The sequence below is a fragment of the Melospiza georgiana genome, chromosome 23, assembly GCF_028018845.1.
Source record: "Melospiza georgiana isolate bMelGeo1 chromosome 23, bMelGeo1.pri, whole genome shotgun sequence".
Lineage (NCBI taxonomy): Eukaryota > Metazoa > Chordata > Aves > Passeriformes > Passerellidae > Melospiza > Melospiza georgiana.
The window spans coordinates 3915128-3935000 of NC_080452.1; the positions used below are offsets into that span (position 1 = coordinate 3915128).

The following is a 19873-nucleotide window of genomic DNA, read 5'->3' on the forward strand; positions in this document are numbered from 1 at the left end:
GGAGGAGCAGCAGGACGGGCGGGCGGGGCACGGGGGCGATGGGGAGGGGCCCGAGCAGCCCTGACCCCCGTGAGGGACTTCCGGCGGGCCGGCAGGCCCGGGCAGAGCGGCCGGACGGGGGTATCGGGAAGTGTTGAGAGGGTTTGGGGAGGATATGGCGCGGTCTGGAGGGGCCCGAGCGGTCCGAGCATCCTTGAGCCCCCCCGCCAGAGGGGTCTCCGCCCTCGCACCCCGAGGATTCCTGGGGTTCCTCAGCCACATCGCAGGCATACTGGTGGGCTCTGCGGATCTCCCACCCCAGGACACCTCGCACCCCTCTGCTCTTGGGGCTCCCAAAAGCCACCCCATGCCTCTCTACAGCGCCCCATGGCACGACTGTGGCCGTCCACGTCACCCCATGTCACCCCACTGTCCCCTCCCTGGGGGTCCCGGCGGGGTTCTGGTGCCTTCACCCATTTGGGGGACCCTATAGCACTTCCCCCATGAGGAGGCGTGCAGATAGAAGTCAAAATTCCGCTGCTCCCTCACCCCACCCCTAGGTACCCACTCCCACGCGTGTGACACCCTGCGGACACCCCCACATCCTCACCCCACCCATTTTTGATGCCCACGCTCAATTCCCCGCATCCCTTAGGCGTGTCCCCCCGCCCCCGTGTGCGCACACACATGGAGCCCTTATACAAACCCCACTCCTGTATTTGGCATTTTTAGGTGCTTGGGATGGGGAGGACACGGTGGGGGCACGAGTGGGGACACACGTACAAAAGCCGTAACGAGGCTCCGGTCCGAAGCGGGTCCCTAAGGCCACGTTGGGGGCGCAGGGGATGGGCCGTGGGTACCCCCCCTTCCCTTCACAGCTGTCCGGGGCCGGGGTGTCCGTGGGTGCCCCTCCGGCCCGTCACAGCTCCCGGGAGGGCTCCGGGATGCGAGGGTGCCCCCCGTCCTCTTACAGCTCGCGATCGGTGCTGCTGGATGAGGTCTTGAGCGGGACCGAGTCGAATCCATCCGGCATCCGCTGTGGGGTAGGGAAACTGAGGCCCGGAGCCCCCCGGCGTGGGGAACTGAGGCACAGAGCCCCCCTTGGAGTGGGGAAACTGAGGCCCGGAGCACCCCCGGGGTGGGGAATTGAGGCACGGACCATCCTCAAATCCCACCCCCACCACGGCTTTTGCGGTGGCTGCTCCAGGGTTGTTTCCGCCGCCCACCCCACCCCTCACCTTGGCCGTCAGGGCTTTAAGTTTTCCAAAAAGTGACATTTCGGTGGCAAAGAGCAGCTCGTCCTCCGCGTCCTCCCCCTCCATGATGGCGCAGCTATCGGGCGACGTCGCGTCGGTCTCCCGGGCCGCCGCGTCCATCACCAGCTTGGAATATTTGTATTCCAACCTGGGAACGCAGGCGGTGCCATCACCTCCCCGTGACAGTGCTAGCCCCCGTGTCCCCAAAACCCGCCGCTAATTGCTCACTTTTGAGTCTTTTTCCAGAAATAAGCGGCGAGGGCGGCCAGCAAGACGGCCACGCCCGTCCCAGTGGAAATTCCCACTTTTAGCCAAAAATCCACGCTCCGGCACGCCTGGATCACCTGCGGCGGCAGGCCGTCTCCGCCGTGGCACAGCCGGGGCTCCCGCCACACGTAGGTGGTTTTCTGATGGGGGGAAAGGGGGCTCAGGGGCCGCAGGAGCCGCTGCCCAGCCCGGGGCACGGGGCGGTACCTGAACGCCGCCGATGCAGGCGCCGACGATGGGGCGGTGGTGGGAGCTGGAGCAGCGGGGACATCCCTCGGCCGTCACCCACAGGAAATGGAAGGTGCAGCCGTCGCAGGTGCCCTCGGGGCATTTGCTGGGGAGGGACAAAAAGGGGGGGCTCAGGTGACGGAGACACTCCAAAGTGGGGATTACAGCTAAGGTGACACCCCAGGGTCGGGACAGCATGACAGCAGTGTCCCCAAAGTGAAGCGCTCCAAAGTATCTACCGATGACAGCAGGGGATCTTGGAGGTTCCCAAACCTCCCCCGGGAACTCCTTTGTATCACTGCCAACCTGAGTACACGCAGGGCGCCCGTGACACAGCCGGGATGACACCTCAGGGTGAGGGAATCTGACGCCATGTCAGTGTCGTCCCCAGAGCAAAGCACCTCAAGGGACATGCCCACCCATGACAGCAGATGTTGTTTTGGGTCACTTTGGGAGACCCCTAAGCCCCCCTTGGTGTCCCCAGTGTCCCACCGCCCCACCCTCCCCACCTGGGAACAGCCAGGGTGACGCCTCAAAGTGAGGGACACTGACACTGTGAGTATGGTGTCTCCAAAGCAAACCACCCCAGGGATATTCCCAACCCTGACAGCAGGAGATGCTGTTCACCCAAAACCCCCCTCGGGGTTCCCCGTGTCCCCTCCCCACCTCGGGACAGCCAGGGTGCCAATGCCGACACGCAGGGGGTCACAGCGTAGGCGGATGGTGGTGGCCCGGCCACCACTGCAGGGCTGTGTCATGTCGTTGGACCTGCCAGGGGACATGGGGGGTCAGGAGGACAGTGGGGTACAGTGTGGGTGTCAACCCCCTGTCACCTGCCTGCACCTGAAGAAGAAGATGATGTCAGGCAGGTCAGGGTGGCTGGGGGGGAAGAGCTCTGGGGGAGACACGATGCCGTCCAGCACGGAGCTGGTGGTGACACCTGCAGGGAGAGAGGGGTGTCTCCAGTCCCACTGGGGTGTGTTCCAGTCCCAGTGTCCTAGTGCCACCAGAGGGTCCCAGTCCTACTAGGGTGTCCCAGTGCCACCAGGATATCCCAATCCCAACAGGGTGTCCCAGTGTCAGTGTCCCAGTCCCACCAGCATGTCTCAAGTCACACCATGGTGTCCCAGTCCCACTGGGGTTGTCAGTGACATATACCAGTGACAATGTCCCAATCCCAAAAAAGGTGCTCTGTAGTGTCCCAATCCCACCAGGGTGTATTTCAGTCCCATTGGGGTGTCCCCGTGGCACCAAGGTATGCCAGCGCTGCTGAAATGTCCTAGTGCCAGTGTCCTAGTCCCAGCAGAGTGCCCCAATCCCACCAGGGTATCCCACTCTCAGTGCCACTGGGATGTCCTGGTCCCTGTGCCACCAGGCTGTCCTAGTCTCAACAAGGTGTCCCACTCTCAGTGCTGCAAGGTTGTTCCAGTTCCTGTCCCACACATGCGTCCCAGTCCCCCTGAGGAGTCCCAGTGTTGGTGTGCCAGTGCCACCAAGATGTTCCAGTGTCTGTCCTGCCCATGTGTCTCAGCGACCTCGGGGTGTCCCGGTGCCCCAGGGGTGTCCCCCCTCCCTCCCTGCTCACCCAGCAGGTGGTCACCCAGGCTGACAGGCTGAGAAGACACAGCTGCGCGGGCACCGGTGACATCGGAGGGTACCAGAATGGCCTGACACACATAAGAGGTGACCACCCGGGCAGGGGCCCCCAGACCCGCCGTCACATTGTCAGCACATGAGGCCATTTTCCTGCCCTGTGGGGACATACAGGACACACGTGTGTGGAGTGAGACTGTGTGTACAAGGGACTGGCATTTGTGTGTGCAGGGCCATAGGTGTACAGGTGTGGCTGCACAAGTGCCCATACGTGTTTACATGAGTGTTCACATGTGTCTGCACAACTGTGCAGGTGTGTTTGTGTGACTGTGCACAAGTGATTGCGCAAGTGGGCGGGTGTGTATGTGCAAGTGTGACAGTATGTACACCTGTATTTGCACACCTGCATGTGGGAATGTGTGTTTGCATACACGTCCTTGTGTTTGCATGACTACGAGAACATATGCACATGTGTGTCTGTGTCTGCCCACCTGCATGCCCCATTCCGTCTGTGTGCCCAGGTGTGTGCCCGTGTTCGCCCATGCACATGCCCATGTGTGCATGTGTATTTGTGAGCCCTCCTGCCCATGTGTGCCCACCTGTGTTCCTGTGCCCACCCTCCTGAGTACCCACCCATTGTGCCCATCTTTGCACTCGTGCTTGTGCCCACCCACTTGTGTGCCCACCTGTGTGCTCGTGTTTGTACTCATGTGCCTGTGAGTGCACACACCCCCTGTGCTCGTGTTTGTACCCATGTGCCTGTGAATGCACACACCCCCTGTGTGCTCGTGTTTGTACCCATGTGCCTGTGAATGCACACACCCCCTGTGTGCTCGTGTTTGTACCCATGTGCCTGTGAGTGCACACACCCCCTGTGCTCGTGTTTGTACCCATGTGCCTGTGAGTGCACACACCCCCTGTGCTCGTGTTTGTACCCATGTGCCTGTGAGTGCACACACACCCCCCGTGTGCTCGTGTTTGTACCCATGTGCCTGTGAGTGCACACACCCCCTGTGTGCTCGTGTTTGTACCCATGTGCCTGTGAGTGCACACACCCCCTGTGTGCTCGTGTTTGTGCTCATGTGCCTGTGAATGCACACACCCCCTGTGTGCTCGTGTTTGTACTCATGTGCCTGTGAGTGCACACACACCCCCCGTGTGCTCGTGTTTGTACCCATGTGCCTGTGAGTGCACACACCCCCTGTGTGCTCGTGTTTGTACCCATGTGCCTGTGAGTGCACACACCCCCTGTGTGCTCGTGTTTGTACCCATGTGCCTGTGAGCGCACACACCCCATGTGCTCGTGTTTGTACTCATGTGCCTGTGAGTGCACACACCCCCCGTGTGCTCGTGTTTGTACCCATGTGCCTGTGAGTGCACACACCCCCTGTGTGCTCGTGTTTGCCCTTGTGTTCCTATGACCACCCCCCCATGAGCCCAGTTGTGTTCCCATACATTCATGCATGATCCTCTGCTCTCCTGTGTGTGCCCTTGTGTGCCTTCCCAGGTGTGTTCCCATGTCTGCCATGCATATTTCCATGGCCTCCTGCCCATGTGTGCCTACTCTCCTGAGTGCCCACCCACGTGCCTGTGTTTGCACTCGTGTGCCTGTGCCCACCCCTGGGTGTGCTCCCATGTGTGCACACGTGTTTGCCCACACGTCTCTCACCTGGTGCCCACAGAGGCTCAGGCGGAAGTGATGGCTGTAGCGCAGCCCTTTGGGGGTGAAGCCGGGCCCTGTGCCCACCCCAGCACCTTGGCCCAGCGACGGGAACTCGAAGTGCAGCATCCGGCCTGGCAGTGCCAGTGCCAGGCTGCAGTTGTTGTAGCATAGCGATCGCAGCTGGGAACAGGGACAGGGAGCTCAGGAATGGCCATGCCACCCACTGGGGACACCCTTGTGGGGGACTCTGGGGAGCTGGCACCACCCCTGAGAGACAGCAGGGCCATAGTGGCACCCACCAGGGTCACTCACTGCCACCCACCAGTGTCAGATACTGTCACCCATCTGGAATGGCTGGGAGGGGCTGGTGTCATCTCTCTGGGGACAGCTGGGGGACTGGCATTACCCACCCAGGATTAGACATTGTCACCCACCTTGCCATCCACCCAGGATTGCCACAGGGTTGGTGTCACCTCCCTGGAGATGGCCAAGGGGGGCAGGCATCACCCACTCTGGGTTAAACAGTCACCCACACTGCCACCCATCCTGTCATCCACCCAGAATGGCGGTAAGGGGCTGGTGTCACCTTCATGGGGACACAGTGTCATGCACCCAGGATGACTGGGGGAGGCTCGTGTCACCCACCCGTGATGGTGTCACCCTCCTGGTGCTAGCCAGTGCCACCATCTGGGACATCCTGGCTCTGGGGGAGGCTGGTGTCACTCCTCTGGGGCCCACTGGCATCACCCATGGGGACATTTATGGACACTTGGACCCCCTGCCATCCCCAGTCACCTGGTTGCTGCGCGTGCCAGGGCCACAGGGGTGGCAGGTGGGCGTCCCGTCGGAGGGGTGGCCCCGCAGGTAGGTGCCAGGCGGGCAGGGCTGGCAGGTGCCCGAGCTGGGGTCCACAGCACTGCCAGGGGAACACGGGGCACAGGACCCAGTGGGCTGGGGGGCACAGCGGCGGCAGAAGGAGGCCACCCCCCCCTGCACATTGGTGACGTTGATGCTGTACAGCTTGGCCACATCACTGGTGAACCGCCGGCCCTGGCACCGAGAGCACCATCACCATCTGCCCCCCACCCTCCCCCAGATCCCCCAAAGTGGGGGCCCTCCAGCCCTCTCAAAGCAGGGCCCCCTGTCCCTCACCGCCTCGTGGTAGGGGGTGCGCTGGAAGGCCCAAGTGAAGCTCATGGTCGCGTTCTTCTCCACCAGGTAGGTGTAGGATTGTTTCCCTGTGGAGCCTGTCCATGTCTCCACCGGAGTGTTGGTGTGTGAGTTGACACCCTGTGGGGACGGTGGAGGTGGCACCACCCAAGTTCACTGTGCCCCCCCCCCCCAAACTGCTGTGTCTCCCCACTCACCACCATAAAGTAGAGCTCACAGCCAACGCTGCAGAGCGTCTCGAAAACGAAGGTGATCCTGGCCACCTCCCTGCTCTCTGTGTCCTCTAGCACTGGGCTTGGAGGGCTGGGGACAGTGTGGGGACACTGCTAGCTCTGCTCCATGGCTGTGTCCCCCCTGCTCCCTGGTGGTGGCCCCCACCTCACCTGAAGCCAGGGACCACCAGCGTGAGGATCATGAAGTCGCTGTCAGAGGCTCCAGCTGCCGTGTAAATGTAGTCCCCAGCTACCTCCCAGCCTGCAGGGGTGCAGTGACACTCAGAGAGGTCCCTGGCCGTGCCCCAGCCAGGGACAGGGAAGGGACAGCCCTCTGGCACTACCTGCAATGCCCTTGTACTCGAAGTTGATGCCGCTGAGCACGGTGGTCTCCATGTTGGGGGGCAGCACGTTCCACCACTTGTACTCCAAGCCCAGCACTGGCTCAGTGCCCTCTGGGCAACTGAGACAGGCTGGGGAGAGAAGGCAACAGCCCTGCACAGGGGTGGCACCCACCTCCCCCTCTGTCAGCTTGGTGTGCCCTGCTTACCCCTTGAGGCCAGTGATGGGGACAAGAGGGGACAGCCCTGCACTAGAGTGGTACCACATTACCCTCCCTGCAGCTTGGGATGACCTGGTAACCACCTCTTGGGGACAATGGTGGAGACAGGAGAGGACAGTTCTGTACTGAGATGGCACCCATCTTCCTAGGCAGCTCCAGGGATCCCAGTTACTTACTGGGGACAATAACTGGGATGTTCTTACTGGATACATAGGGACAGCCCTGCACCAAGGTGGTACCACTTTTCTCTCTGTCAGCTTTGGGTGCCTTGGTCACCACTTTGGAACAATGATGGGAACAGGATGGGACAACCCTGCACTGAGGTGGCACTCACGTCCCCCTGGTAGCCCCAGAGACCCCAGTTATTCCTTGGGGACAGTGGTGGGGGTGCCTTATTGGAGCCATGGGGACAGGAGGGGACAACCCTGCACAGGAGTGGCATCCACCTTCCCCCAGCAGCTCAGGCTGCCCCAGTCACGCCCTGGGGACAATGACGGGGCCACCTTACCGGAGCCGTTGGAATAGAAGCCATAGGGACAGGGCTGGCAGGTGCTGCTGTTGCCTTTGGCGAAGCCAGGGTTGCAGGGGGGGCATCGTGTCTTGACCCCCGAGGATGGCAGCCGGGTCGCCTGCGGCAGCTCCTCACTGCAGATCTTGGGCTCTGCCCACTTGTACATCAGCTGGGTCTGCCGGGGCAGCGGGTGAGCTGGGGGGGACACGGGGGACAGGGGGCCCACCCCGGGCTGCCTCTGCGTTACCTCCCCACGGGCGTCGCAGGCCGTGTGCGTGTAGAAGAAATCCTTGTCCGTGCAGGGCGGGCGTGGCTTGCAGGACCCCGAGCCGGGCTCTGCCGAGGGGGAGCACGGCGGGTGAGCCAGCACAGCCCGGGGACCCCAGCGCTGCTCCCACCACGCGGGGTGTCCTTGTCTTCCCTCCCAGCCAAGTGGTGCTCCCTACTTCCCACATCATCTCTCCCTCCCCCAGGGCCACTCCTGCAGTGCAGATTGCGGGGACAAAGGGACCCCTAAGGGTGTCCCCCCTCACCAGCGTAGGTGTCAGGTTTGTCAGGGGTGCCAACACCGTCGCCACCAGGGGATGTCAGGTCACACCTGCTCCCCAGATCACCCCTTCCCTTCCCAGGGTCAAATACTAGAGGGACAGCTCTGGGCGGGGGGACCCCCGGGTGTTCCCTCTCACCGGCGTAGGTGTCAGGGTCGCAGGGCTGGCAGGCGGTGGCCCCTTTGCCAGAGAAGGTGTCAGCGGGACAGGGCTGGCAGGCGGCTGAGCCGGCAGCGGGGGCGAAGGTGCCGGGCTTGCAGGGGAAGCACTCCGAAGTGAAGGCCACCCCTGAGAGCGGGAGGAGTCTCAGGCAGCGGGGACGGGGGTGCACGACCCCCGAGACCCTCCTTCCTGCCCCCACCCACCTGTAATGCCGATGTTCCTCACCAGCACCGGTTTAGGCACCTTGGACCAGACGGAGAAGGCGGTGGTCCGCCAGTACAGCACGTTGTTCCCACGGCTCAGCTCCACCTGGGAGAAGGATCCCATGGGATTGGGTAATCCCACTGCCAGGGATGGGTTTGGCACCATGGGTGGGGGATCCCGCTGCCGAGGAGGGGGCGGCCACCAGTGGAGGGGGGTGTGCGGCACCCCCGTCTGTCCCCACCCATCGCCCCCTCCTCAGCCTCGTGGAGCATCTTCGTCCCACGGGAGGGACAAGAAACGCCGGGGCAGCACCGAGGGACCTCCCCCCGGTGTCACTTCCCGCCGAACACTCACGCTGTGGAATTCCCAGCCCTTCTCTGTTGTCCGCATCCAGCGGGACTCCTCCACCGTGGGCTGGCACTGGTCGTTCTGCACCTGCAGGGAGAGTGTCAGGGACCCCATGTTCACAGGGAACCCTGCATGTCCCCATGGACACACCCCCATGCTCCCAGGGACCCTCCATATTCCTAGAAACCCCTCCTCATGTCTCCGTGAACCACTGCCATATCCCATGGGGCTCCCCTCATGTCACCAGGGACCCCTCCATGTCTGCAAGGATCCCCATGATGTTCCCAGGGACCCCTCCCATATATCCAGGGTCCCCTTCCCCATGTCCCCAGAGACCCCTGTCACATCCACCAGAGATCCTGCCATGTCCCCTGAGACGCACATCATGTTCTCAGGGACTCCTTCCACGTCTCCAGGGACCCCTGAGGAGTCTCCACAGACCCACTCAGGTCACAAGGGACCTCTCCCATGTACCTAGGGACCCTTAATGCCATCTAGGACCCTCTCCCATATCCCCATGGACCCCTCCATGTACCAAGAGACCCCTCCCATGCCCCCAAGGACCCTCCCATGTCCCCAGAGACCCATATCCTCCACCCCTGTCCCCGTCACCTACGAAGAATTCGAAGACGATGCTGCTGTCAGGGTAGATGTACTCGAAGGTGACAGTCCCCGACTGTTTGAGGCTCACAGCATACATGAGGGTGGCTGTGCATTCATCTGTGTTGGAGGCCACGTAGTCCCCCAGTGGCACCCACGTTGACCTGGGGCAAGTGGTATATCCTGTCACAACACTTGGCAGGCAGGACAAGGATTGTAGGGACAGCTAGGAGGGTACCCAGGAAGCAGGGGAGAAATGGGGGGCACAGGGCTTGGGCACATCTTAGGGACATGGCAAGGGCTAGCCACATCTCCCTCGGGAGAATCCCCCGGCTCTCTGAGAGCCGTGTGGAGTGTGGACTGCAAGGAGAAGAGGATGGGGTCCCCCTGTTCTGGGAATGTGGCTGGATGAGGAACACACTACTGGGAGTAGGCAATGCATAAGAGGGGCATCAATGGAGCAGCGTGGTGGTGCCAGTAAAACTGAGGGCTTGGTGGTTGTTGGTAAATCTGGGAGGGTTTCTTGGTTGTTGGTACAACTGGGAAGGCTCAGTGGTGTGGTACAACCAGGAGGGTTTGGTGGCTGTTGGTATTTGTTGTATACCAGTGGCTGCTGGTACAACCAGTTGGTGGGAAATTCAGTGGCAGCGGAACAACTGGGAGTGCTTGGCAGCTGCTGGTGCAACTGAGAGGCCTTGGTGGCTGTGGTGCACGTAAGAAGGTTTTGTGGCTGCTGGTGGGATGTTTAACGGCTGTGCAACAACTGCAAGGGTCTGGTGGCTGGCAGCACAACCAAAAGAGCTCAGGGGTTGCTAGTGAGAATCAAAGGACTGTAGCAGAAAAGGCTCTCGCTGGTGGCACGGGGGTGTGAGGACCCCCATGGGTCCTTTAGAGACCCTTATAGGAGCTCTGGGGACCTCCATGGGTGCTCTGTTCCCAAGGAATATTGATGTGGAAGTCCCATGGGGTTGGGGTCCTGCCACTTCTGGGGAATGGGGGATGCTGCTAGGTGTTCCCCTGCTGTGACCAGGGTGCCCCTGTAATGCCCTGCTGGTGTCACCTCCCAGGGCAGGATGACAGAAGGGTGTCGGGGCAACTGGATGCACAGGGGCGCTATGGATGCACAGGGGTGTCACACCCACCCTGCTCCCTGTGCCCCGCACCCAGTGCTGACAGGCCAGGTGCCCGTGTGCTGGCGTCACAGCAGTGACACCGTGACTCACGCGGTGCAGTTCTCTGCCGCATCACCAAAGCCGTCATCCACCTCCAGGTTGGTGGCCACGTTGGCGAAGCCATGGGGCACCTCGTCCCACTCATCGAAGCGGACACCGGTGCCCAGCGAGTAGGTGCCCGCAGCGCAGGGCCGGCACGTCTGCGTCTGCATCTCCAGGAACTCACCCGCCTTGCAGGAGAATGCTGCCAATGGAGACGGGGGCACAGGGCATGGATGGTCACTCCCAATCCTCCTGGTGCCGCTACAGCCTCATCACCCTCAGCTCTGCATTTCCAAGTGCTCCAACTGTTGGAGGTGCTGGGATCCCCAATTCTTACCACTCCACAAAGGCAACCCCCCCATCCATGGGTTTTGGTACCTGATGCCCAGCTCTGCCCAATCCAGGCAGGATGTAACACTCTACCATGGAACCGGGGCACCTCCAGGCTTTGGGGGGCATGTGTTTGGGATTCCCATCCTGCTCATCCCTCCTGGTAAGTTTGTGTGAGGGGGATTCTCACCTTTCTCAGCCATCCTGGTGCATGTGTGTGTGGAGAGATTGCCATGGCTCTCATTCCGTTTGGTGACTGTGTGTGTGATTCCCCTCCCATCCTCATGCATGTCTATGTATGATTTCCATCCCTCTTATCCTGTCCTAGTGCCCATGTGTGGGATTCCCATCTCATCCTATCCCATTATGTGTGTGGGATTTCTATCTCTCTCATCCCATTCAGCTGAGTGAGTGCTCATCTTGCTCATCCTGTCCTGGTGCATGTGTGGGATGAGGGGATTTCCATCCCAGTGTGTGAGATTCCCATTCCTCTCATCCCATTCCATCATTTTATGTGTGATTCCCATTCCTTGACTTAATGTGTGATTCCCATCCCATCCTATCTGTGTGTGCATGTGATTCCCATCTGTCTCATCCCATCCCAATGCCTGTGTGTGTGTGGTTCCCATCCCTCCCATCCCATCCCATCCCATCCCAGGGAGTTGCTGTGTGTGTGATTCCTATTCCATCCCATCCCAGTGCTTGTAGCTCTTCTACCATCCCACTGATCCCATTCCATCCTCCTGCCTGCACTGGAGCCAACAATGGCTGTGCTTGTCTCCCCACTCTCTCCCTCCCCTCGCCCTCATTTCCCATCCCTGCCATTCCCACCCCCCAGCCTAACCCCTAGCCATTCCTGGTGGCAATCTTACAGCATTCAGTGCCCCTGACAGGGTCAGGCAGGCCAGTGCAGAGTCCAGGTGTGTGTGGTACAGCCACCCTCCAGCGCGATCCTGAGCTGTCACAGGCTGTGTACTCGTAGTGGTACTCGGACTGCAGGAGACACAGAGGGAGCGTGCAGGGAGCTGTGCCCCGGGCTGCCCCTGCACCCTCTGCTCCCTGACAGGGGCTGGCCCTGGGCCCAGCAGTGCCTTCAAGGGATGGTTTTGAGTGAAGGTGTGGCAATGTCCTGTGGTGCCCAGGGCCTGGAGAGAGGGGCCTGAGAGGGCGTTCAGAGTGGGGGGATACTGGGGCAGGGGAGAGTTCAGTGTGGGGGGGGATCCTGGAAAATGGGGGTGGATTTGGGGGGGAGATGCTCTGGATTGAGGGGAGCTGGGGACCAGAGGGATGCTCAGAGTGGGGGAGCATTGTGGCAGGAGGAGGGGGGGGCAGTTTGAGAAGACGCTGGGAAATGGGGGTGCTGTGCGTGGGGGGATGATCTGGCTGGGGTTGCCCAGGAGCCTTGGAGCAGCAGCAGCCCTGCACCCCTCCCTGGTGTGAAGGGGAACCCCTGCGCCCCCTCCATGCTCCTGGGATCACATGGCACTGTCCCGCCCCTTGGCACGGCTGTGACACACTTTGCTCATCAAACAGCTGTGGCACAACCCGGATCCAGCCGGGGAGCAGCCCGGGCACAGGGCGGGAGCACAGGGGGGACCAGGAGGAACCAGGAAGTGCTGGAGACAGCAGAGGCACCGTGACCCCCCCATCCTCCCACTGCACCGAGCTGGGACTGCCTTAAGGCCGGTGAGGAGACGCCAGGGACAGACGGCGTGGGCAGGGTGAAGGACACATCTGGTGGTGGTGTTGGGGTTTGGGGTACAAGGGGAGCTCCCCACCCCCCGCAGCAGCGCTGAGGTGTCAGAGCCGGTGCTGTGGCTTCAGTGCTCCCGGCGGCTGCTGGAGCGTGGCAGGTTGATGAGAAAACAACTGCTTTGATGTTCCCATCAGCTGGAAACACAGCAATGGGGGGGGGGGGGGGGGAATAAGAGGGGGATGGGGGGGGGGATAAGAGGAAAAAGGGATTGGAGAGGTAAAAGGGGGGTGGAGAAGGAAAACTGAGGACAGAGAGATGCCTGCAGCACCCCCTGCCCATGTACAGGCAGCATGGAACCCCCCTGGCCCTGGGATGGGGACACGGAGAAAGGTCCCCACCACCCTGGGGGTACCCGGAGGGTCACTCCAACTTTCAGCAGCCCTGAACTACCACATTACTCTCAGTCCTGAGGGATTTCCTTGGGGAGAGGGCATTTTTTTTTCACTTCCTAAACTTTTCCATGTTTTCATTAAATCTACATAAATTGACCTAATTCAGCCCCAGGGTGGCTCTGGGGGTGGAGGGCACCCAAAACTGCCACTGTAACTCTGCTCTGGCCAGGGGAGGGAGAAGGGCTGTCCCTTGTAAGGACAGGGGACACCTCCTCTGGGGGACTGATCGCTCCTGGGGCAGGTGCCAGCCCCAGTCTATTGTTTCCAGCTCTGGATCATGGAACACGGACAAAAATAATTGGATCAGAGAAAAAAAAAAAAAAATCCTGGCCCAGATTAAAAGCAGACGCGGGTCTGAGGAGGGGGGAGGAAAACTGGGGGGAGGGGGGCAATACAGACAACCCAGGGAGAGCATTTGGGGGTTCACCCGCTGTCCCCAAGGTGGACAGATGCTGGTGAGTGACAGTTTTTCTTCACAGAATACCATGTGCTGGACTGGGAATGACACGTGGCCGTTGGGATTGCCCCCCCCCTGCTCCTTGTCACCCCCCAGCAGCACTCAGGGAGACCCCAATGTGTCTGAGGGGTAGGGACTTAGGGACCATGGTAGGGTGACACCAGTTGGGGTCCCAAAGGAGAGCGTCGGGCTCTGGCCGAGCCACTGGGAGCAAAGACTGCTCCCTGGGCCCCCAGGAGGTCGGCCACTCCCTCCCCCCTACAGGAGACACCCCATCCCCGGTGCCACCGGGATGCCCGACCCCCACCTGTCCCCTCCTTGTCCCCCCCATCTCATAGGGAGCGGCCTTCCCGTGCTCCGGGACTCCGTTTCATCGGTGTGCGGGGAGAATTCGGGGGTGGTTGCAGCGGGGCCGGTGTGTTACCGGTTGCCCACCCCCATCCTCCCCGCCCCCCGCCATTCCCGGTGCCGGTACCTCCTTGCAGACGTGTAGCTGCTCTCCGGTGCGTCCCGGTGACACGGTGACAGCCAGACACAGCGCCAGCGGCATCCACCGGGCTCCGGTACCGGCCATGGCGGCGGCAACGGCGGCGGCAACGGCGGCAGCTCGGCCGGTGCGAGCACCGGCGCCGCTGCCCCGCCCCCGCCAACGGCCCGGCCTCCGCGCACCTGCCGCTACCTGCCCCCGCCCCCGGGAACGGGAACAGGCACCGGGAACAGAACCCCCGGGAACGGCACCGGCATCGCCCCCGGGAACGGGAACAGGCACCGGGAACAGAACCCCCGGGAACGGCACCGGGCAGCACCTCCGAGAACGGGCACCGGGAACGGTGGGAATGGCACGGGCCATCGCCCCAGGGAAAGGGAACGGGCAGTGGATCACGAACAGACTCCCTTGGAACGGCAACTGGCATCGCCTTCGGGAACGCTTGCCATGAGAGCGGCACCGGGAATCGGTATCGAGAATATTATTCATGGGAATGGCACCGCGCATCGGTATTGGGAATAGAGACACGGGAAGGGAACTCCCGGGAACGGCACGGCCAAGGTTACACCCGGGAATGGTATCCTGAGATCGGCGCCGGGCGCCGGCACCGGGAGTGCTATCCGTGAGAACGCCGCCGGGAACCGCCCCATCCTTGGGAGCGTATCCCCGGAAACGGGACTGCGAATGTGATCTCCGGAACGCCCTCCCGGGAACGGCATCGGGAATTTATCCTCGGGAACGGATTTGGGAATGTTACGCCAGGAGCAGCACCGGGACCGTCGCGGGGCACCACGCCCCCGGAACAGCCCCTCCTCCCGCCGCCCGGGGCTGGGGGCGGACCGGGACACGGCGAGGGGCGGTCAAGAGCCCCCGCAGCCTGGAGCTGCCTCCACCCCACCGGAGACTGGGTGCCACTCGTGTGCCCTCAGGCCATGTCCTCACGGAGCCGGGCCAGCCCCACTGCACTGGGGACAGGACACGGGACACATGTGGCTGCATATCCTGGGCATGGAGGACATGAGGGACATAGGGGGTACAGGGGACAGAGGAACCCGGGGGACACAGGAACATCAGGGACACTGGGAATACAGGGGACACCGAGGGACACGGGATACAGGGGATATCTGAACATGAGGGACGTAGGAACACAGCTGGTAAGGGGCTGCAGAGGGACACTGGGTACACAGCTGACATGGGAACGCAGGGAGATCGGGGACACAGGGGGACATGAAGGCTATGGACAACACGGGAACACCAGGGACATGGGGAACATGGGCATATGGGGGCCACAGGCACAAGAGGACATGAGGGACAGAGCTGCTAAGGTGACACCGAGGTCTCAACTCTGGTGGCAAAGGGTCACCCTGTGGGTTAGAGAACACTAGTGACACATGTCCATCTGTGGTGACACAGGGATGCCAGCAAGTACCACGGGCAGGACACGGCCACAGGAAGGAAACATGCCTGTCCCTATGGCAGCATGGGGACAACCCCACGCCTACTTGTGCCACAGCTAGAGACAGTGGCATGGGGTGGCCACGCTCTACGGCATCCACAGTGTCACCCTGGCAGATGAAGCCTGCCAGGCACCATTAAGCTGGTGACCTCCTCTCAGAGGCCCTCTCCCCATAGCAAGGCCACCATCAGCAGCCACCGCAGCTGCTTCTCCCAGTAATGCCAGAATCACAGCCGCCCCCTTTTCACCTCTGTGGCTGTCCTCTCAGGCTCATCCTCTTGTCACCACTGTAGCCATCCCTCAGTCACCCACCCTTACTGTCCCCTTGGCATAACTACGGCCATCCTCTTGTATCACCACAGCTGTCCTCCTGTTATCACCGTGGCCATCCTCTTGTTACCAGCTACTCTTCCAGTTTCCACAGGGGCTGTCTCCTGGTTACAATCACAGCTTTGGCAGCACCATGGCTACTCTTTTTGTCACCATGGCCATCCCCCAGCCTTCACCATGGTTGTCCCCTTGTGGCCATCCTGTCACCATCACGGCTATTCCCATCCCCACACACTCCCAATAAAACACAGAGGCCGTGCTGCATGAAGCTCGTAGGTCTAATGAGTCGCCGGTGTCCCGCGGGGCCAGCAAGGTCCGCGCTCAGCTCACAGACGCGGCACGGTGCCACGACAGCCCCGCGTACAGCCTTTGTGCCGCACACAGCTGCAGGGCCCGGTGAACCACCGCCAGCACGGCACGGAGCGTGCAGGCCCCGCACTGCCGGCACGGAGCCCGCAAAGCGCGAACGGAGCCCGCGGCAGGGCGCGTTTCCCGCCTCGCCGCGGGGCTCGGCTGGCTGGGCCGGGATGAGGCCGGGGCGGTTCGTCTTCCGCCGCTGTCGGGAGCGGCTCGGTGTCGGCCCCGGGGCTGCAGACGTGGGCGCGGGTCAGAATCGCAGGGCGCTCAGCGGCCGTGGCCTCGCCTATCTGATCGACTCATCCCGCCCGGCCCAGCCGCACAGCGCCCGAGGGCTTCGCGGCGCTTTCTTCTCACCTCGGCCCGGCGGGGCCCGGCCGATCGAATAAGATCAACGTGTAGGGAGGGAGGGTGGCTGGCGCCACACACACACACACACACACACACGCACACACACACACACACACACACACACACACACACACACACGCACACGCACACACACACACACACACACACGCACACGCACACGCACACACACACGCACACGCGCGCGCACAGCCACAGCCACTTCCGCTCCGGCCCTTTATCTACCACAGCCGCGCCGAGCACGCCGGAAGGGCGGCGCAGAGCTCTGGCGCGCCCCCGGCCGATGGGAGGACCGCCGAGCACCGCCGAGCGCCGCCGAGCACCGCCCGCGTCTCCCGGGCACACGGGCGGCTCAGCGACGGGCGGCAGGCGGGGCCGGGCACACTCACCGCGGGCAGGGCACAGCCCTCCGTGCCCCTCGCTGAGGGGCTGTATCGCTCCCGGCCCCAGAGAGCTGGATGAACCGGGCCGGGAGGCTCCAATCAGCATTCCCCACCCCACAGCCCCCCCACCCCCCCACTTTATTTGCACAAATCCTCCTCACCCCAGGACCCATAACTACAGGAGCCCTCCACCCCATGGGAGGCAGCCTCCAAGGACCTCCTCACACACACCCAGTGGGACCCTCAACCCACACCACAGGACCCCCAAGCAGGGCACCAACTCCACAGGAGCCCCCCCAGCCCCACAGGACCCCCAGGCCAGCACTGCCACAGAGGAACCCCCACTTTATTTGCATGTGGTGGTCCAATATTTACAACCCGGGGGCGTCACCAACCCCCCGCTGCAGGAGACCCCCCTGAGGGCCCCCCACGCTGCAGGGGCATAGGAAGATCCCACAGATCAGGGGGGACCCGGCCAGGCCCCCAGAGCCTGCCATGGTCTCACCAGCACGCTGCTCAGCATCAAGAGAAGGGGCTCACAAGTCAGAGCTGGGTCCCCCAGTCCCGGGGGTCCCTTCACCCACTTCTCTACAGAATTAACGAGAAATCTTTTTCCAACAGTCTAAAGGTGCTCTGTTGGCCCTCACAGTTGCCCTTGGTGGGCTCAAGGAGGGTGATGGGCCATGATGGTCCCTGGGTTGCCACATGCAGGATCCAGGTTGCTGCCAAGGGCAGGACCAGGGGTGGTTCAGGGTCAGTACCAGGGTCTTCAGGATCAGTACCAGGGTCTCCAGGGTCAGCAATGGGGTCTCTGGTTGGTACTGGGACACAGGGGTCAGTACCAGGATCTCTGGTCCATAGTGGGATTGTTGGAATCAGTCACAGGATCTCTAGTCAGTCCCAGGGCTCTCTCAGGTTGCCAGCAGGTCTCCATGTGGTCACTTTCCCACAAGGACGTAGAAGGCCATGAGAAGACAGGACATGGACACAGCCACGTGCAGGCGGGTCCCAATCACAGCAGCTGTGGGTGGGACAAGGATGGGGTGAGGCCCCATGTCCCCATCCCAGATGCATCCTGAATCCCTGTGAGCCCATCCCAGACCCCATGTTCCCATCCCAAACCCCACGGTTCCCATTCCCAATCCTTGTGTTCCTATCCCAGACCCCAAAACCCCCATCCCACATCTCTGTGTCCCCATCTTGGACCAAATGCTCCTGTCCTAGACCCGACCCCAGTGTTCCCAGCACCCCCATCCTGTACCCCAGTGTTCCAAGTGCCCCATTCCAGTGTTCCCAGCATCCCCATCATGTACCCCAGTGTTCCAAGTGCCCCATTCCAGTGTTCCCAGCACCCCCATCATGTACTCCAGTGTTCCAAGTGCCCCATTCCAGTGTTCCCAGCATCCCCATCATGTACCCCAGTGTTCCAAGTGCCCCATTCCAGTGCTCCCAGCACCCCCATCATGTACCCCAGTGTTCCAAGTGCCCCATTCCAGTGTTCCCAGCACTCCCATCCTGTACCCCAGTGTTCCAAGTGCCCCATTCCAGCGCTCCCAGCACCCCCGCGCCATACCCCAGTGTCCCAAGTGCCCCTCACCCTTGTGGCAGACTCCCCAGATGCCCCTGCGCTCGGACAGGAGCCAGATGCGCAGTCGGGGCACCTTCCGCAGGTACGCACAAGTGCAAACCAGGAGCAGCCCGAACACCAGGAGCCCGTCCAGGGAATAAACTGCGGGGAGATCGGTCGGGGAGGGGTCAGGGGGAACTCCGGGCCCCTGCCCAACCCCCCTGCAAGGAGACCCCCACACTCCGTGTGAACAACCTCCCATCTCGGCCCCTATGAGGGGATGCAGACTCCCCGGGATCCCCCCGAAAGGGACTCACACTGCCCGTGTCCCCACCGACGGCACTCAGAACCGCCAGTACCCCGTCCCCGAAGCGTCACAGTCTCCCAGCCGCCTCCCAAAACTTCCTCTCTCTCAGTACTTCCCCCACATCAGCCCCTTCTGCCCCGCCGCCCGCCGGTACCTGAGTGCTCTCCCCACGGTGCCCCATCAGGCCCCCCGCCTTCGGAACCCCCAAAACCCCCCGTACCCCCCTCCCTCCATGGTCCTTGAGGCCCCGAACCCGCCCGGACGCCCCGGCCCCTCCACTCCCCAGTTCCCACCACCAGCCATGGTGGCCTCAGGACCCTGCACAACCCCTCGTTCCCCCGTTCCAGCATCGGTTATGCCGGCCCCGGTTGTCCCGAGGCCCCCCTCGGTAGCCCTGGGCCCCCCGTTCCCACCGTTGGTCATGGCGCCCCCGGACCCCCCCGGCCCCCGCGGCGCCGACGCGACAGCGGAAGCGGGCGACAGGCACGGCCAGCCGAGCGCCGACCCGCGCGACGCGCATCCTGAGGAGCAGGCGGCCTCAATGGAGCGCCTATCGGGAAGGTGCGCTGCCGCCCCGGTGCGGCCCAGCAGCCCCGGTGACCCGAGCGCTGCGGGAGCTGCCGGTGCGCCCGGCCGAGTGTGAACAGCCCCCATCCCGTCCCCAGTGACCCCTCAGTGTCCCGCAGTGCACTCAGTCCCCATTCCAGTCTTCCCAGTAACCCACCAGTACTCCCAGTAATCCCCGGTCCTCCCAGTACCTCCCCAGTGCAACCACACCCCAGTGACCCCCGGATTTCCCAGCAACTCGCAATCTCCCCATAACCCTGCAGCCCCCGGTATGCCCCAGTCCTCCCAGTACCACCCACGTGTAACCAGTCTCCATTGCAGCCCTCAGTGAGTTCCAGTCATCCCAGTAACCCCCCAGTACAATCTGACCCCCAGGCTCCCCTGTAACTCCCAGTCTAACCCTAAGGCCCCCTCTCCAAGCACCCAGTCCTCCATCCCAGTCCTTGCCAGTCCTCCCCAGTAACCCCCAGGTTCCCCAATGCCTCTAGTATTCCAGTCCTTCCCAGTAACATCATGTGCCACCCAATCCCCATCCCAGTATCCCCCATAAGTCTCCCAGTTGACCCCCAGTGCGCCCAGTAATTCCCTGTATCTCCCA

General features: G+C 62.3%; 2 protein-coding genes, 1 non-coding gene and 1 pseudogene across 4 annotated transcripts; 1 reads left to right on the forward strand and 3 right to left on the reverse strand.

Moving 5' to 3' along the window:
* Positions 1-675: 675 nt before the first annotated feature.
* Positions 676-14079, reverse strand: ELAPOR1 (endosome-lysosome associated apoptosis and autophagy regulator 1). The gene is made up of 22 exons (XM_058039706.1): positions 13928-14079; positions 11720-11840; positions 10527-10719; positions 9320-9467; positions 8710-8790; positions 8355-8460; positions 8128-8277; positions 7689-7777; positions 7439-7616; positions 6713-6841; positions 6540-6630; positions 6354-6459; positions 6139-6276; positions 5782-6036; positions 4993-5166; positions 3316-3481; positions 2574-2670; positions 2397-2498; positions 1710-1836; positions 1464-1642; positions 1218-1383; positions 676-1015 (listed from the first exon to the last, which is right to left on the reverse strand). Exons 1-22 carry the CDS (start codon positions 14024-14026, stop codon positions 947-949), a joined length of 2964 nt encoding a protein of 987 aa, XP_057895689.1. The 5' UTR covers positions 14027-14079; the 3' UTR covers positions 676-946.
* Positions 14080-16327: 2248 nt separating this feature from the next.
* LOC131093039 (small Cajal body-specific RNA 2) lies at positions 16328-16631 on the reverse strand. Its single transcript, XR_009115533.1, has one exon. It is a non-coding gene; the product is annotated as a small Cajal body-specific RNA 2 (non-coding RNA).
* Positions 16632-17159: 528 nt separating this feature from the next.
* On the reverse strand, positions 17160-19205 carry TMEM167B (transmembrane protein 167B). Of its 2 annotated transcripts, XM_058039848.1 has the most exons (3): positions 19122-19205; positions 18432-18563; positions 17160-17855 (listed from the first exon to the last, which is right to left on the reverse strand). In XM_058039848.1, exons 1-3 carry the CDS (start codon positions 19129-19131, stop codon positions 17773-17775), a joined length of 225 nt encoding a protein of 74 aa, XP_057895831.1. In that variant the 5' UTR covers positions 19132-19205; the 3' UTR covers positions 17160-17772. The 2 variants fall into 2 exon arrangements, with proteins under 2 accessions (XP_057895831.1, XP_057895829.1); XM_058039846.1 differs by lacking the exon at positions 19122-19205 and having other exon boundaries at positions 18432-18792.
* The window catches only part of LOC131093009 (actin-associated protein FAM107A-like), a 5287-nt pseudogene continuing 4543 nt past the window's right edge, over positions 19130-19873 (forward strand).

Coding starts and splice junctions, on each gene's coding strand:
- ELAPOR1 (XM_058039706.1), bottom strand. CDS start 14,026: ATGGCCGGTACCGGAGCCCGGTGGATGCCGCTGGCGCTGTGTCTGGCT. Junction 8,278..8,354: donor GAGGAACATCGGCATTACAG/GTGGGTGGGGGC, acceptor TCCCGCTCTCAG/GGGTGGCCTTCACTTCGGAG. Junction 5,167..5,781: donor CTGGCACGCGCAGCAACCAG/GTGACTGGGGAT, acceptor CCCTGTTCCCAG/CTGCGATCGCTATGCTACAA.
- TMEM167B (XM_058039846.1), bottom strand. CDS start 18,663: ATGGGAGGTTGTTCACACGGAGTGTGGGGGTCTCCTTGCAGGGGGGTT. Junction 17,856..18,431: donor CTGGGGAGTCTGCCACAAGG/GTGAGGGGCACT, acceptor TCCCACCCACAG/CTGCTGTGATTGGGACCCGC.